Genomic DNA, 15832 nt, shown 5'->3' on the forward strand with positions numbered 1-15832 from the left:
TGACTTTGGATAGATCTATGTATTTTCTTCTTGTTAGGGAATTTAATCCCTCAACCACGCAAGTGCTAGAAATAAAGACAGAAAGAAGAAATAATCAAGCCAAGAAGACAACAAAATTTAACGAGGTTCGGCCAATATCCTTGCCTAAGTCCTCGGAGAGTTTCACCTTCATTAATGAGAGAATTACACAAGTAGAAGATTACACCGCTCAAGTTTATGCCCAACCCAGCCCTTGTATCCAATAGGATACCCCTTATACACTCTCTCTCAACCTAGAAGATCACTATATCCCAAGAGCTATTCACACTTTCAAACACAACTCACTTTGCTTCTATACACGAAGACCCTTAGAGTTGCTCTTTTCTTTTCCTTACTTGCATCCACACAAGTTTCATCTATTTATACCATTGATAGAAGTCTCTAGACTTATTTCATCAATGCTCATACATGAATCAACTACCAATCTCCCACATTAACTCCCTAGGAAGACTAGAGAGGTCAAAATATGAATTTAACTATGCATTTATTCCTAATGCATCAACTTGATCATGCATTTATACCCAATGCATGCACTTGATCATGCATCAATTTTTCATGCATAAGTTGTCAGCTTCACAAATAATTAATACCATGTATTCATGCCGTGCAAAATATCTCTACCATAGACACCAAACCCAACACTTCTTTATGGGTATGGCTGCAAACAAGAGAGGACGAGAGTTTCGCTTTGTAACAAGCACGTGCACGTAGACGGAAAAAACGTAACCCCGTCTGGCCGGGGTGTTTGTTTTATTTAGGGTGCATGGTGCAATGCTGACTCAACCTTGGAAAAGCACCATAAAGAATGACGAAGCTATCAATAATTGCATGTCTCACAGTTCACAGTGTACGAACCTATCAATATTATCAATCCCAATCAATCAACTCTACTCCTACTCTACACTGACGAAGCTTACACAACACGCCATTCACCATTTATTAATCATTACCCTCTGAAGATTTCGTAGCCATATTTTGCTTTCGGCACTAAAACAGTAAAAACCTCACTAAAAAGGAAAGAACAGCAACTGAACTCTATGGAAGAAGTGAGATTACCTCCCGCCGGTGTAGGAGTTGCTCCGTAGAATCTGTACTAAGAAAAAGCTACCATGGCCGGACGCCGGGGTCCGGCGGGAGCTGGCCTCTATCAGCCAGGAACGTGCACATGAGGTCCTGGTTAAAGTCTTCAACAAACAAGATATCATAAGTCTCGGCGGTTTCATCAAGCACTTGATCCGTAACCTCCCTGCTTCTCCTCCTCCTTCGACAGCTGTCCGCGCTTATTATGATCAAAGCCCCTCCACTTGTCCAGTTACGCCACCTTGTTCTCAACTTCAGTACAGCTCCGCAGGTAGTTGATGATGCTTGCTTCTCATTGTGGTGTCCATTGGTGGTTTGATCATATTCGAAACTCTATATAGCCTCCATGTGTAGTTGCAGGTCAGGCATTCAGTGATCGGACCGAGCAGCCTGTGATTAATGGACGGTAAGGACCATCACCATATTCTTCTGGTTGTAAAGCCATCAGCTCTTTCTTGTATCCAACAATACCGCTGGCTTGTAACATTGCTCCAGTGCAACTTGATCATAGGTTTCAAGGTCATATTCTACTTGTTTACTTCATGCATTTCATTAATCTGTGATGAATGGTGTTTCATGTTTGTATTGAAGTCGTTTCGGGCTATATTTGAGTTGGTGGTGCAGGTGAGGTTGTAACCAAGTCGCCAGATCTAGAGAAATATGGAGGCCATGGACAAGCACACTTGGCAGCTCTTGGTACTCTTGAATTCAGAAAACAATTTCTGATCTTGAGCTACATTAGAGAGTATGGAAGTGTTTTTTGCCTTATGTTTTCCTTTGCCTATTTGGTTTTGTTGCTCATCTTGATTACATGATTTGTCAGGGAAAAGTTAAAGAATGTTATAGTCGCAGAGGATATTAAGCATTTGAAAGATTTGCCAATGGCAGAGTTTGAGTCGAAAGTTTGGCTACTCTTCGGACATAAATATATCAGCAATGGAGACCGACAGTTGGTGATTATCACTCTCTCAATCTTGCTCATTTGTAAATTAGTTCTATAAAACACTGAGTGATTGTGACTGCTTTTCTGCTCTGCTTATTATTCACGTCTTATGAAAGACCGAAAGTGTCCCATGAAAGAGTATGTAATTAAAGGAATCCACTTCCATATGAAATCAAGCATTTCCATTATTTTTTATTTTTTAGAAAAGATCCCTGGTAGTTAGTTATGGAATATCTTTGCATCAAACAGATCATTTCAGCTACAGCTTACACATTTTCAAACTCTTCTGCTAAATAGTTTTATCCTTGTAAGACTCAGATTGTATGAAGTAGTTCTAAACTTGGCCAGACTTACTCCTTAGGTTAAACTTTTGATGATAACTTACATAGTTTTCCCTCTTTCTCTTTCATCTTAAGCTTCATTTTTAGCACCTATAATACAAGCATAAGCTGACCTTGTATCCATTATCTGCTTGATGTCCCTTTTATGGTTTTCTTGCATTGTAGAATTTCGATTGGGATGGCAGACGCACACATTTCTATGAGTGCCATGTTACCAGAGATGGGAGTTACACATTCAAGGTTTGTATGTCTACCCACCACAGTATATGCTTAATCATACAGACAAGGAGCAAACTTTGATAAGTAGCTTAGAGAAGCGGTAATGTAGGTAATTATACCAATCATGAAATGTGGTATCAGTAACACCATGCATTTACTGAAAGAATCAATGAGATTGAGTATTCGGGTCAGGCCTTGTTTCAAGTTCGAAACTTATTCACCAAAAGTAATTAGAAAACTTGTAACTTTTGGATTTAATTATGTGAGTGGCATTGTTCATTTCAATGCACATTAAACGAGTTTAGTAGTGGCAACCTGGAATCTGCCTGTTACATGTATAAAGTTACAATGCTTTCCTTTTTCTCCTTTTTCAAGGGGAAAGCTTGTCTGGATACTTAGTTGTCTGCAATTCTGTCGCGGAAGACAAAATTTTATATCTTACTTGTTTTACTCTAAGACTTCTCCTCAGTTTACACTGAATACATGCATTTATTTTCTTTCTGTTGTATTCGTGTTGCTGTTGCTATGGTTGATTGCTCAGTTGTAGAAGTTGTATAAGAAATTCACTGTCATTTCATTTGATTCTTTTTTTCAGGGCCCCTATCTACAAAATGAAAGAAGAACTCTCCTACAGAAACTATGTCAAGATGACAATGTTTTGATTGTGAAGTTTGATGAAGAAGGGACTCAGACAGGTTCTAGGACTTCTTATGATAATGACTATTCTACGTATATGAAGGTTGAGAGACAAGGGATTTTTGTTGGCTTGCGGCGCTATCGTTTCTTTGGTATGCTTTCAAAGCCTTCACATGTTGAATTTCAATTTCCACTTTTTGAGATGTTTTAACTGCCCTATCATTTCTTTGGTCCATAACTGCAACCAGGGATCAACCAAGATTAACAATCCTAAGGTTTTTGAGGATATTTTTTGTTCTCTTCATTCTTCTCCTATCGCAAAACACACATTCAGATATGAATTTGCATACTGACTGTCTTGTTTTGTTGATTAGATAATTTTTTTAGGATTACCTATCCTTGAATGCTCCGCATACTTATAGTTGGATAGTAAAACATAATTATTCGTAAACGGCTTTTAAAGCTATTTTTGCTGTCTTGAGGTCAACCTACTTTTTGATCCTTGAACATCTGTGTTTACTTTTTAGTATTGAGTTGTTGAGAATCATAGTAAGATTGATTATCGTTCTTTTCTGTCTACCTTCAATGGTTATGAATCAGGTTTTAAAGATGGTGGTAAAAGAGATAAAATCAGAAGTCCCACGTCATCACCCGTAAAATGTTATTTTGTTCGTGTGAGCTCTGATGCAGCAGTAGACAGGGATGTAGGTTATTGGTTATCTAACAGAACAATTCATGAAGGAAGACGTCTAATTATGCATGTTGATACTCTGCCAAGTGTGGACAAGGTCATGGCTAGGTATCTACTTTTATGGCACAAAAATTTCTTTCCAGCTTCTTTATAAATCTTTTTTCCTATGGTTCTTAAGTTTGTTGGCGAATCAGGTTGCCACTCATTTTTTTTAAGACAACGACCTTGGACGTAGATTGGTCACTAGTGAAAGTTGAAGAAATTGTTGACGTCAACTGTTGCGTTTGGTCCTTGAACTATTTTTTCAAATGAAACTTCTTGCATTGATGCTTATGTTTACTTTCTTTGGTTGTTTTTTCCATTTGAAATGCGGTTTGTTCTTCTTTGAAATGCAGGATGAATCTGGTAACTGTGTTTATAATGAAGATGGAAAACCTCTTCTACATACAGATGGAACTGGATTCATATCTGAGGATTTGGCTTTGCTTTGTCCAAAGATAGAAGCCAAAAGAAAGTTTATGAGTGAGGAACACATGGAGGTCCTCATTCTAATTTATAGTTTATGTTTACTATATGAAGCATAGCGATAAATGACAATTAAAATCTACTATGATCATAGTTGAACTGTCCTCAATATTAGTGGCATTTGACTTATCAAGATAGATATTTCAAAATGATTTCTTCCGAGAAACTAAATCTTCAGTTATGTGGTAGTATTTGAAATTATAAGGTTCTCGCAATATACTGTCATTTTCTGTTTTAAAAACGGGCCTCTTAATAATTTGAGAATGGGTACAGCTAAATAGTATGCTGTTAGACTACTTAGAAACTTGGTATGCAAGACTAATATGTATGATTGGCTTTTGTGCCTTCCACCAGTATGAATTTTCACTTTTGCTTCAAAGTTCCCCGGAACTGGACTATTTATTTTCTTCCTATGTCTTGGTGGTGGAGCTAATCTGACTTTGTGACTTACAACTCCATGTCATCTTCTTATGTTGTTTTTCCTGATTCAAAAATGCCGTTCTTATCTTCTGTTTTTTCGGAATCTAAAGATGAAAATGTCTTCTGTTCCTCTCTGGACATGCTTATCCTTTGATTTGTGATTCAGGGACTTCCGGATCCTGATGAACTTGAGATTGAAATGAAAAAATCAGATCTCCGAACTCAAGAACCGGTATGTGTTTGCATTATTGCAATTTCAATTCTCGTTTTGAGACTGTTGACCTGCATGAGTTCGTTTGTGGGATTCCAATATATTCTCACTTCCCTTTCTTTTGTTTTCATCCTCATCTTGTAGCCATTGCTCATACAGTGCTGCCTATTTCACGAAGGCAATGCTTATAAAGGAACTTTGCTTGTCAATAAGCGGGTATGCAATCAATCATTTTCTTATGGAAGGACATCTTATAAATTACTTTTCATGTTGGTTTTATGATTTGTCATTGCAGCAAATTTCCAATATCCATTACATTGATTTTTGGACTGTTATGAATACAGTATGCATTTGTCTGTTTGTCTCTGTGTGAGTGAGTGAGTGTGAGAGGGTAGAAAGGAGCTGTTATTGTTCTTCATTTATGAATCAATGATTTCTTTTTGATAGATAGAAAACCACACAGAGACAATAATTGAATAAAATAATAACAGGTTCATGTGGAAGGATTTCAAAGGAGATTCGGAATTGATTTTCTAAGCATACTGCTAAATTGAACTTAAGAAATAATTTTATTTCATGATGAAATCATACAGTGTATAGTTTTAACTAAATTGAGACAGGAGGAATTTGAAATAACACTCTCTCGATTATTTGAAAAACATTATTAACACAGCTCTCTGAAATTTATTAACCGAAGAAATTAGTGTTTTTCAAAGTTCATAAGAAGGTACTTACACTGAAAACTCATTCAAATTCCAACTTTCACATCATTCCATACAAATGAGACTCAAGGAAATCATCATTTCAATTATTTATATTTTAAGCCAAAGGATTCGTCTCCGAATTGTTCACTAAAGGAGTTTTTGCATGCACATGGCAAGATACCAATTCTGAACTGAATACAATCTCAACTGTTGTCCAGAAACATTTTCTGTTGGGTTTAATTAGTACCGGTTACAGAATGCTCTTATTGAAAGGGATCAGTCTGACCTTTGTCAGGTCATCTGGAGATAGAAAATTACAGACATGAACTTGCCTGTACAATGAAAAGAAGCTTACTGTTAATCAAATTGTCTCAGTTGAAACATTCTTTTTTTCTGTATAGTTCTGGTGGAGGTAACACTCCACTTTTAATTCAATTCTGGCTTCATTACTGAAGTAAATTGACCTAATACAACCTAGCATGTTCATGCTTGATAGCAGTGCAATTTTAGGGAATAGTCCTTGTTCTGGTTACTAGTCATTTCTTTATTCTCGAACTCTTTTGCATTGTAAATAATTTTCTTCTATATCAAAATTTGCAGCTTCCCCCGAAAACACTGCAGATTCGACCGTCAATGTGTAAAGTTGAGAAGGACCCTAAGATTTCAGATAATGAAACCATCAATTCTTTGGAAATAGTTTGCACAAGGTAAATCCATCATCTCACACTTTTATTTGCATGAAATTTCATTCCTTTTGTTACCTGCTATGGACTTGAAGTTCTCCTGTTTCTCCTGTATCAACTTTAGCATATATTGGATACATTCTCTCAATCACAGATTTCAAGTGTTGAATCTTGAAATGCTTTCAGGGTTAACAATTGAACAAAATAATTTATATTTGATTGTCTATAGCTTGTGGTAATAGGATATTTTTAAATATTTTTGCTCATAAATTACCATCAGCGTTGGAAAATTTGTGGTATTGTGTATACTTAAATTATTCCATATGAAGTATACTCAAATTTTATGGTATGAATTTTGCTTGTTGTTGAGAATATATGTCATCCCACATGGGAAAAATGGGACCTTGCCTCTTATGAGTTTATAAGGGTTTGGGCCACTCCATCAATTGCCAATTGGTTTTGGATGTGAATCCCAGATTCCTTTATCATGGTATCAGAGCGGGTTACCCACGTGTGCATGCCTAACGGCCACACGAGCTCCAAGTCATCCAAAGTTGTCCACGTGTTTGGCTTGAAAATTCGCCACACGTGCGGGGGCGTGTTGAGAATATATGTCATCCCACATGGGAAAAATGGGATCTTGCCTCTTATGGGTTTATAAGAGCATCTCCAATGGCTTTGTTATTTGGCTTTGGTCAAATTTGAATTTGACATATGACATGGCAAATTTGATATAGCAACATTTTGACAATTTCTAGCTCCAATGGAGATGTCAAATTTGAATATTACTTTAACATATAAAATTCTATTTATGTTGTTTTTCCTTTTTTTTTTTTTACTTGTAATCTAAGATCATACAATGAATGGTTCCATTTAAGAGATGCATGAAGAGATTATGAGAAAAGATATGCAATTGAGATTATGAGAATACATCAAGATGGGAATACATAGTAGAAAACAGAAACTGAAACAGCAAAAAAACTAGCAGTCAACTAGCAACAAACAGAAACAGCTTGAATTTGATAGCAACAAACTGATACAAACTGATATATAGCAACAAACTGATACAAACTCGAGATCCCAGCAACAAACTGATACAAACTGATATATACTGATATATAGCAACAAAAATGAGCTACACTAAAGAGCAATATAGTCAGAGTTATAGGATTCATTTCATATGTAAATCCCACAAGATATGAAATCTCTTTCAGGAAAGTAAGGATCATAGTGCTGGACAGTTTAAATTCCTATGTGCAGATAGTCATGGCGGATATTGGTTACCTGTTTGGCTAAACCAGTGATCTGCTGCAAATCACCAGCTGCACCTGTTGTCACCTCTGGCTCACCAAAGATCACTTCCTCTGCTGCTCTACCACCAAGCCCACCAACAATTCTTGCAAATAGTTGCTGCTTGGAGATCAAGGTAGGATTATCTGCAGGAATGAACCATGTAAGACCACGTGGAACTAGGGTCACTTTCTGAACGGCATCGTGCCCTGGAGTCAATGTCCTGTATTGAAGAGAAAATGAGAACAATAGGTGGGTTATTAACTTTCCTTGAGAGTTATTAGAGCCACCAGCAGAACCAAAAAAGAAAACTAAGATGAGTTTGGATATATTGGATGAAAGCATGGGTGAGCGAGTGTATAACCGAGTTTAAGATGAACTTGAGCATCATCATTGTTAGAAAACCCATAAAAGATTGAAGAACCATAGAATTTGACTACAATTTAAAGCCACAAAATTATTTATTGATTCAACTTCATCAACTAACATTTGATAATAATGCATTTAACTGTGAAGGTTCATGATTCAGTTGAATGTTTTAGGCTCACTAGCTCAGTGATAGTCAGAATGAGTTCAAACTTAAAAATACCAAATCTGTTTAAAATTCTAATGCAATTAGTAATATTATACTCAACAAAATTCAGACAGTTAAATAATTTATATCAATATAAATTTACCTGAACAATAAAGTAACAAGGCAAACTCACCAACAAAATAATCATTGGTGCAATATGAAGAAAAAACTAGTACAAAGAATGTACCATGGTTTGCTGAAAACTAGCACATAGAGAATTCTAAAAATAAATGAAAAGTCAAAGACTAAAATGTGACTTACCCACAGATGGCGTGCCCAACTTCATGGTATGCTACCAGACTTTTGCTCTTTCCGTCTGTCATTACAACATATCAATCCCCTCATATTAAAACCCCATATGCAGAAAACTTTTTATGCTGCGAGAAAAGTACCTCTGTGCTGCTCTTTTGGTAAACTGTGAAACGTTTGGTCATGCTTCATCCGCAAATGATAAATCAGGCTGCATCTTTTCATATCAAGACACACACAGATAGCCCTCCTAACTTATGTTGAACAAACCTGCCATATCGAAACTGATCACATACACAGGTTTAAGATTGAGCAACAATGTGGAATGAGATATTAGGAAGATAACCCAAAACTGTGAATGAAATCAAAGCTAACATCTCAGATGCAACATGTATTGAAGTGACTCAGAATTGATATATTGCGCATTTCAAGTAACCATATATGTCAAAAATGTGCCTTTTGTAAGTTAAAAGAAAAATTGAAAACGTTAACAGCATTATCTTCACATAGCAAAAGTGGGTAGAAAGTTTTTACTTGTTACTTTTTTCTCTGCCAATTCAAGTAATGATTGCAGGAAACTCATAAAAGAAAAGCATCAATAACAAAGATCAAGTAATGATTAGAGTGAATATATAAGGAACATACTGTATAATAAGATACTTGTTGCCAGGACTAAGATCAAGAAAAAACCAAGCCCACTTCATCTAGGAGACTTTGCTATACTCATCAGTTGAAGAGTGTGCTAACTTTAACGTGTAACATGTAAATCTATATTACATACCCTCCACGACTCCAATGTGTAATTCAAATCATCAATGACTCCCACTTTTATTTCAGAATTGTCCCTTTGTATATGGAATATGATAAGATGAGATTAATGAGGGGACTAGGAAATACCTGCTGCAACAGTTAAAACAACAATATTTGGATGAGGGTTCTTGCATATCTGATATATCAGCTTCTCTACCACATCACCCTGTAAAGCCACCAAACCTTACATTCAACTGAACAGTCATCAAATTAATCAGAACACAGAGCCGAATAAGCACACTCGAGGAAGCCATGAACAATCAGCACATCCCTAACAACTCAGCATTTCAGCTAAAAGAAAACCATACCTCTCCAAACTCTCCAAGCTCACTATCAAATAACAAGTCACCCAAAATCCTAATTCCCTCCAACACCAAAAAAGTTCCTTCCTTTAAGCACAAATAAACTGACCCACTTCCGTCTTGCTCCCCACAAAATCACAATTCGAAGCATTGATTCCAGCAGCAACTGAAATAAATAGCGAGAAAAAGACATTAGCAATTGCTTTCTTGTTTTCTTCACAAGAGCACCACAACTGTTATTTGATCTTCCTAATTGTTCCGGTAATTCAAGAAGAGAGAAGAAATTTGCAGACATGCAAAGTGGCTGCAGGTTCTGGGTGAGATGAAGGAAGAAAAACGGTGAAAGGGGAGAGAGAGTCGACGCACCGAGAGAAAGTAAGAAACAATAAAAAATTAAATGACAGAAAGAGAACAGAGGAGAGAGTTTGGTCTAATCCACGTGTAAAAAACAGACGGGTTGGAGAAGGGTTTGGGCTGTCAAATATTAACGTTGGGCTTCCACATCGCAATTGACATCTCCGTTGGAGATGGTCTAAGGGTTTGGGCCACTCCATCCATTGCCAATTGGTTTTGGATGTGAACCCCAGATTACTTTATCTCTTGTCTTGACTCTTGATGGTGAGTTTGGTAATACTAATTAGTCATGAATAAGAATATCATACAGTTCAGTTACATTTTTGTTGTTGTTTATTAATCTGATAAGATTCTTTTAACTTCAGTTTTTCATCATCCTCCAGTGCTCCTCCTAGGAAAGCTTATTTGTCAAGGATTATAATTGCACTTCTAGTGTATGGAGGTGTACCGAAAGACTTCTTTATGAAGATACTTGAAAATGCTTTAGAAGATGCTCATCGTGTTATCGGGAAGACACGTGCAGCGCTCAAAGGTGGTTGATCTGAGAGTGCTTACAAGTTAGAGCTGATATATTTTCATCTCTTTTTTCTTTCCTTTTGAACAGTTATGGATCAAATTGGCAGCTAATTTCTTGTTTTGGTTAAATAAAATTGTAGCAATTTCGTAATTTTTATGTTCCACATTTTTTGTGGATTTTGTGCCTACAGTTGCTGAGAAGTATGGTGAGATTGATGACAATTTCTTGGGAGCAACAATGATCAGACTTGGTATTCCTCTAGAAGAATCATATTTGCAATATCGTCTGTCACACTTAATGCGTGTGCAGGAAAGCACTGGTCTTAGAAAAGGTAGACTTCATATTCCTGACTCTTATGTGTTGATGGGGACAGCTGATCCAACAGGGATTCTGGAAAGAGATGAAGTCTGCGTTATCCTGTATGTATAATTTCTGTTGCGTTTTCCCTCCCCCTGTTAAATGATATCTGTTGCAATATAGATAGATTAGATTGAGATATTCCTTTGGCTGTACTTCACATTTGTCTTTTTACTTTTGATTGGATGTGCCATTAGCTATAAAATTTCTTAAGTTACATGTTGTGTGATAGAAGAAATAGATTGATTCAGTTATCTTTCAATGAGACCCAGTACTTTGCAACGTTCCTGCATAAAGTTTATCAGAACAATTTTGAAAACTGACAGACCTAATTCTTGGTCCATGTCACAAGTGTTAGCGTGAAATGCATTGTTGGCCTGAAAATATATGAAATTATGGACACATCAGGTATCATTTCCTTGGTTTGTAGGAAGTCATGAGTTTGAAATCCTCAATCCTCAGTGTTAACATTTTTTTTTTCTTTGTAAGGTGTACGGTTGGGCTGCATGCCTCCACCCTTTTGTTTCTGGTCCTCTCTCTCTCTCTCAACTTGATCCGTGTTGCATGTCAGGGAATATGTTAGCTTATTATACAATGTTGGTCTATTCTGTAACAACCTTGGCTTATTCATCTCTAATAGTATAGTTCTTGTTAGATCCTTGCTTTGTGGAACTATTTATTTTATGTTCTTTGAATTGTCAACTAATTGTTTCTAGCAAATGATTGTATCTGCTCTCTTTTTTTGCATATCAAAATTGCTTTTGTTACATTTTTGCTGTCTTGATAATCGCATGTTGTTTTTCCTCTTCTATATGGAGTAGTGTCAGAAAATAACGTTCGCTGATCCTATCACGACCTCTTTTGGCCTATTGATATATGTAGTAAGGACGGACAAATGTCGGGGAAGGTACTTGTGTACCGGTATCCTGGTTTACACTTCGGGGATATTAAAGTTTTGAAGGCCACCTATGTGAAGGAGTTAGAATCCATTGTGGGAGATGCCAGATATGCTATATTCTTCTCTTGCAAGGGACCACGTAATGTTGCTGATGAAATTGGTGGTGGAGATTTTGATGGTGATCTTTACTGGGTCTCAAGAAACCCTCAGGTTGACATTAACCTAAGCATTGTTAGTTATCACTATTATGAAAGTTCAACATGCATAGACTCCAGAAATACTTGGCCAATTTATGCATAGGATTGCAGTTTATTTTTTCATACTAAATAATTATCATTTGTTTTCTCACTTTTCTGTTACTCCATATTTTAATAATGTTCTTACTATCAATTAATTTTATGTTAAGAAAATAATGATGGTATTTGAAAAGATTGGGTTGTTAGAGAAACCCATACTCTAAATCTTTGTAGACATTAGTTTGAGTGGTTTGTAACTTTGTAAGGCTTTTAGATGGTTTCATATCTTGTCTATTTCTTTCTCTGGTAGTACACCAGAAAGGACAGTTCTCATTATATCAGTGATGTTATCCAATATAGTTTTTATATTTAATCACATATTATTGGAATTATTTCAGCTATTGGAATGGTACAAACCAAGTGAACCTTGGAACGAAGGATCAATATCAACTCAAAAGGTTGCCAGTAATAGACCAACTGAGCTTTCCACTGAAGATCTTGAAGCTGATATGTTTAGATTGTTCTTGAAAAATAGGTTTCAACCAAGGTAGGCAAATAAACTATCTATTCACAATTATTTGGGTTATATTGCTCTGGTTCTAATTAGGTTCTTAAAGTGTTGTAGCTTATTTTTGCTCAATCTTTTAGTATCTTTAAAACCTTTTGATATACTTTCTAGTTAGCATGCGATGGAGCAATGTGCATATTGACAAAAAGAAACTTCAAATGGTGATTCCTTTTATTTATTCTAAGAGCTGGTGACCATTAATTTCAAGTAATTTGTTGAACATCAAGTTAACAGGTTTACTGGTGTAATTACTATGCATATAAACCGGGCTAATTTAAAAATTTTGTTTAGAAGTTACATAAATGAATTGAAAGTAATCTACCCTGCTTCGTATGGTGCAGAATATAGGGTGGATCTCTATGTCTTTTTTTTTGTGGATACCGAGAGTACGAGCTATCATTATCTGGCTATAGTTCAGGGTTAACGTGCACTGTTCATTCTGTGTTATTAGAGTGTCAATTTTGTCTTGCAGATATAAATCCATTGTGTCTTACTGCACTAAATTTCTGCTGTTTCAGTTTTGCTATGAGTGAGGCAGCTAATAACTGGCTAGCTTGGATAGATTGGTTCTTGACTTTGGGAGATAGTAATGAGAAGAAGGACGTAATGGACAAGATACTGAGGTTGGTTGATATATACTACATCGCTCTAGATGCAGCGAAGAAAGGTGTAAAGGTAAGTTCAAGCATTAGAAAGGGAAATGAATGGTAGTTTTTATATTTTTAGGCTGCTTTGCATGATCCTTGATCTTCTTTTTTCTTCTTTACAAAGTGATTGGTTGCGTCTTAAAACTGGGTTTTGTCTTTTATCTACAGGTTGAAGTTCCAAAAGATTTGAAGGTGTCACTTTTCCCTCATTACATGGACAAGAAAAAAGAAGAAGAAACTTACATTTCATCTTCGATTTTGGGAGAAATTTATGATGAAGTTGATAAATGTCAAGCAAAAATAATTCTTCTCAAAGGTGATAGAAGAAGCGTACTCTAGTATTAGCCTGTCATCAACGTAAAAATTAAGATAAAACATGATTTGTTTAAACTTTTTAACGTGCTGATTTCCCTCTGTATCCTTCAGAAATCAAGAAACTTCCTATTTTTTTGATATTAATCAAGTCCCCGAACTCTGCTTGGCCAAATGGAAGAAACGTTATGGACGGTACAGGACTGAAATGAGCTCGGCCATGGATGAGGATGGAGATCAGGCTGCCATTGTCATAAGAAAGTATAAAAAGGTGATGGTTGAAACATTGCAGTTTGAGACTAGTAATATTTCATGTTCATGTTTGCTTACTGCTTTTCATTTGTAGAAGCTGTGTATAAGGCTGATGACTTTGAGCACAGTTCAAGGCCGATGGATGAAATACTGGACGAGGCACACGCTATATATCATGTATGTTATGACCATGCTATGGATAAAAGAGATGTGAAAAAATGTTCCTTCGCATGGAGAGTTGCAGGTAAAGCTCAGTGCGAGCTTCACGCTAGGAAAAAGGATGAGAAGTGGTTAAACATTGCCCCTTCTGTTTTGAAAGAGCTCTTGTAATGAAAATGAGACGTACGTGACTATTGTAGAAGTATGTCGTATGTATTTATGTGTAATATATGTATGAATTTCCCATTTCCAACCCAAGACATAGCCTTTTCCCATTGGGCGTTCACTACTGTGTAGACCGAAATGAACTTCTTTAGACTGCAAAACTTAGATACCTGGCTCTCCTGAGTCCTCTCCACTCTACTGTTGAGAATAAACTTATTTTGTCTGACATATCGTTTGCATGGTCTCAACTCTTTTTGTCTTGATTGCCAAAAAAAAAAAAAAAACTCTTTTTGCCTTATCCCCATCCGTTCCCTTGCTCTCCGTTTTGACAGTTTCCAAATGCCATCTGCCATTCTGCCTTCACCTACTATGCTCGTTGATTGCCTCTTCAAGTTTCCTTCAACTATGTTTCTGTGGTCTTGGTTGCTGATTGTTATTGATCATTGTCTTCGGGAGTTTGGGTTCTGGACTTCTGGGTTTGATAATGCTACAGTTATTCTTGTTCCCCACTTGTTTGCAATTTATGTGATTATCCAAAATTTTTAGAGAGATTATTTAGAGCACCGCCGTCGTGCACTTGCACCAACATAAATGCATGGTTAGATTGCATTAAATACACTTTTTGTTTATTAAAAATAAAGTTAATAATAAATATCAAGGGTTGAGATTATTTTATAAGTGTTGGGTCACTTACACCGTCGGTGCATAGAATAATTTTCAAAAATTTTAATCATGCTTTGGGGTTGTATTTGCCACGTACCTCTTTCCCTTGCCATGTGTAGTCGTTTCTAATGTTTTTGCAGTACCCAAGATCAACCTCTGTCATTTCAATGGGCTCAACCTGGACTTTTTTTTTTCCCTTAGTCATAGTTTAAACTCTAAAAAGTATAATGGTTTGATTGGTTTCCTCCATTGGTTTATGAGAGCGGTTACCAAACTGACGTCTCCAAGTAAAAAAAAAAAAAAAGCACATAACAAAATCCAGCTAATATAACAAAAGTCAGCTCGACAAGAAAAGAAGAACAGAAGTCAACACTGAATCCATATTATTGTTTTTTTTAAAAAAACTGCTATTGGGCTGATCTCAAACCTTGATTAATGAAAGTGTAGAATACCGAGGGGGTGACATGGTGCCTAAACTATAGATTATAATGAATGTCTCAAGATATTAAGAGGACCCAATGCTAAACCTATATATTTTAAAATGCACTAATTAGAATTGGCTGCATCATTGACAACATCATTTTTTTTTTAATAAACTAACGAGGATTAGGTGATATTAGCTCATATGCAATGGTCTGAAAGGGGTGCCGAAGCACCCACACAACCCCGAAGGGGACCACTATAACCGGGGGCCCACCGCTCTTCCCTCGCTAGGAATCTTATTAATAAAAGGTAGCCGAAAGGCCAAAGTACATGAGGAGGGGGACTAGGCCAAAACCACCTCAAAAAAGAAAAGCTACAAATATGAAGGTACTGCACTAGGCCACTCGCTAACTTGAACAAGAAATTAACAACCCGTTTAAGCAAACCGGTAATCTGTTTTAGCAGTAAAGTCATGACCAAAAGAACTCATTAAAAATTGGGGAATTATGCTCCACCAATGTGTACCAATATTCAGGGCACCGTAATTTGCAAGCTTATCAGCAA

General features: G+C 36.4%; 2 protein-coding genes across 12 annotated transcripts; one reads left to right on the plus strand and one right to left on the minus strand.

The window, feature by feature from the left end:
• Positions 1-968: 968 nt before the first annotated feature.
• LOC112187799 (probable RNA-dependent RNA polymerase 3) lies at positions 969-14373 on the plus strand. 6 transcript variants are annotated; one of them, XM_040514634.1, is made up of 20 exons: positions 969-1390; positions 1474-1525; positions 1744-1864; positions 1943-2072; positions 2569-2643; positions 3218-3410; positions 3859-4057; positions 4144-4231; positions 4345-4488; positions 5061-5126; positions 5250-5321; positions 6410-6516; positions 10437-10603; positions 10779-11007; positions 11828-12053; positions 12478-12626; positions 13166-13322; positions 13463-13610; positions 13721-13877; positions 13953-14373. In XM_040514634.1, the coding sequence occupies exons 2-19, from the start codon at positions 1519-1521 to the stop codon at positions 13816-13818; spliced, it is 2376 nt and encodes a 791-aa protein (XP_040370568.1). In that variant the 5' UTR covers positions 969-1390; positions 1474-1518; the 3' UTR covers positions 13819-13877; positions 13953-14373. The 6 variants fall into 6 exon arrangements, with proteins under 6 accessions (XP_040370568.1, XP_040370571.1, XP_040370569.1 ...); XM_040514637.1 differs by having other exon boundaries at positions 13956-14373; XM_040514635.1 differs by having other exon boundaries at positions 1480-1525.
• Positions 7486-10083, minus strand: LOC112187800 (ATP-dependent zinc metalloprotease FTSH 2, chloroplastic-like). 6 transcript variants are annotated; one of them, XR_005806485.1, is made up of 6 exons: positions 10011-10083; positions 9724-9883; positions 9503-9581; positions 8749-8875; positions 8618-8672; positions 7486-8005 (listed from the first exon to the last, which is right to left on the minus strand). XR_005806485.1 is itself a non-coding variant. In XM_024326738.2 (5 exons), exons 3-5 carry the CDS (start codon positions 8828-8830, stop codon positions 7735-7737), a joined length of 408 nt encoding a protein of 135 aa, XP_024182506.1. In that variant the 5' UTR covers positions 8831-8875; positions 9503-9581; positions 9724-10071; the 3' UTR covers positions 7486-7734. The 6 variants fall into 6 exon arrangements, 4 of the variants coding, with proteins under 4 accessions (XP_024182506.1, XP_024182507.1, XP_024182508.1 ...); XM_024326738.2 differs by having other exon boundaries at positions 9724-10071; XM_024326739.2 differs by having other exon boundaries at positions 8749-8889; positions 9724-10071.
• Positions 14374-15832: the final 1459 nt, after the last annotated feature.

This window comes from Rosa chinensis, chromosome 2 (assembly GCF_002994745.2).
Source record: "Rosa chinensis cultivar Old Blush chromosome 2, RchiOBHm-V2, whole genome shotgun sequence".
Classification (NCBI taxonomy): Eukaryota; Viridiplantae; Streptophyta; class Magnoliopsida; order Rosales; family Rosaceae; genus Rosa; species Rosa chinensis.

What these genes read in the sequence shown, in the direction of transcription:
- LOC112187800 (XM_024326738.2), bottom strand. Translation starts at nt 8,830, where the DNA reads ATGAAAAGATGCAGCCTGATTTATCATTTGCGGATGAAGCATGACCAA. An exon ending in ACCAAAAGAGCAGCACAGAG is followed by an intron (nt 8,673 to 8,748) that starts GTACTTTTCTCG and finishes TTGTAATGACAG; the next exon opens with ACGGAAAGAGCAAAAGTCTG. An exon ending in GTTGGGCACGCCATCTGTGG is followed by an intron (nt 8,006 to 8,617) that starts GTAAGTCACATT and finishes TCTTCAATACAG; the next exon opens with GACATTGACTCCAGGGCACG.
- LOC112187799 (XM_040514634.1), top strand. An exon ending in ATCTTGAGCTACATTAGAGA is followed by an intron (nt 1,865 to 1,942) that starts GTATGGAAGTGT and finishes ATGATTTGTCAG; the next exon opens with GGAAAAGTTAAAGAATGTTA. An exon ending in AAAAATAATTCTTCTCAAAG is followed by an intron (nt 13,611 to 13,720) that starts GTGATAGAAGAA and finishes TGTATCCTTCAG; the next exon opens with AAATCAAGAAACTTCCTATT.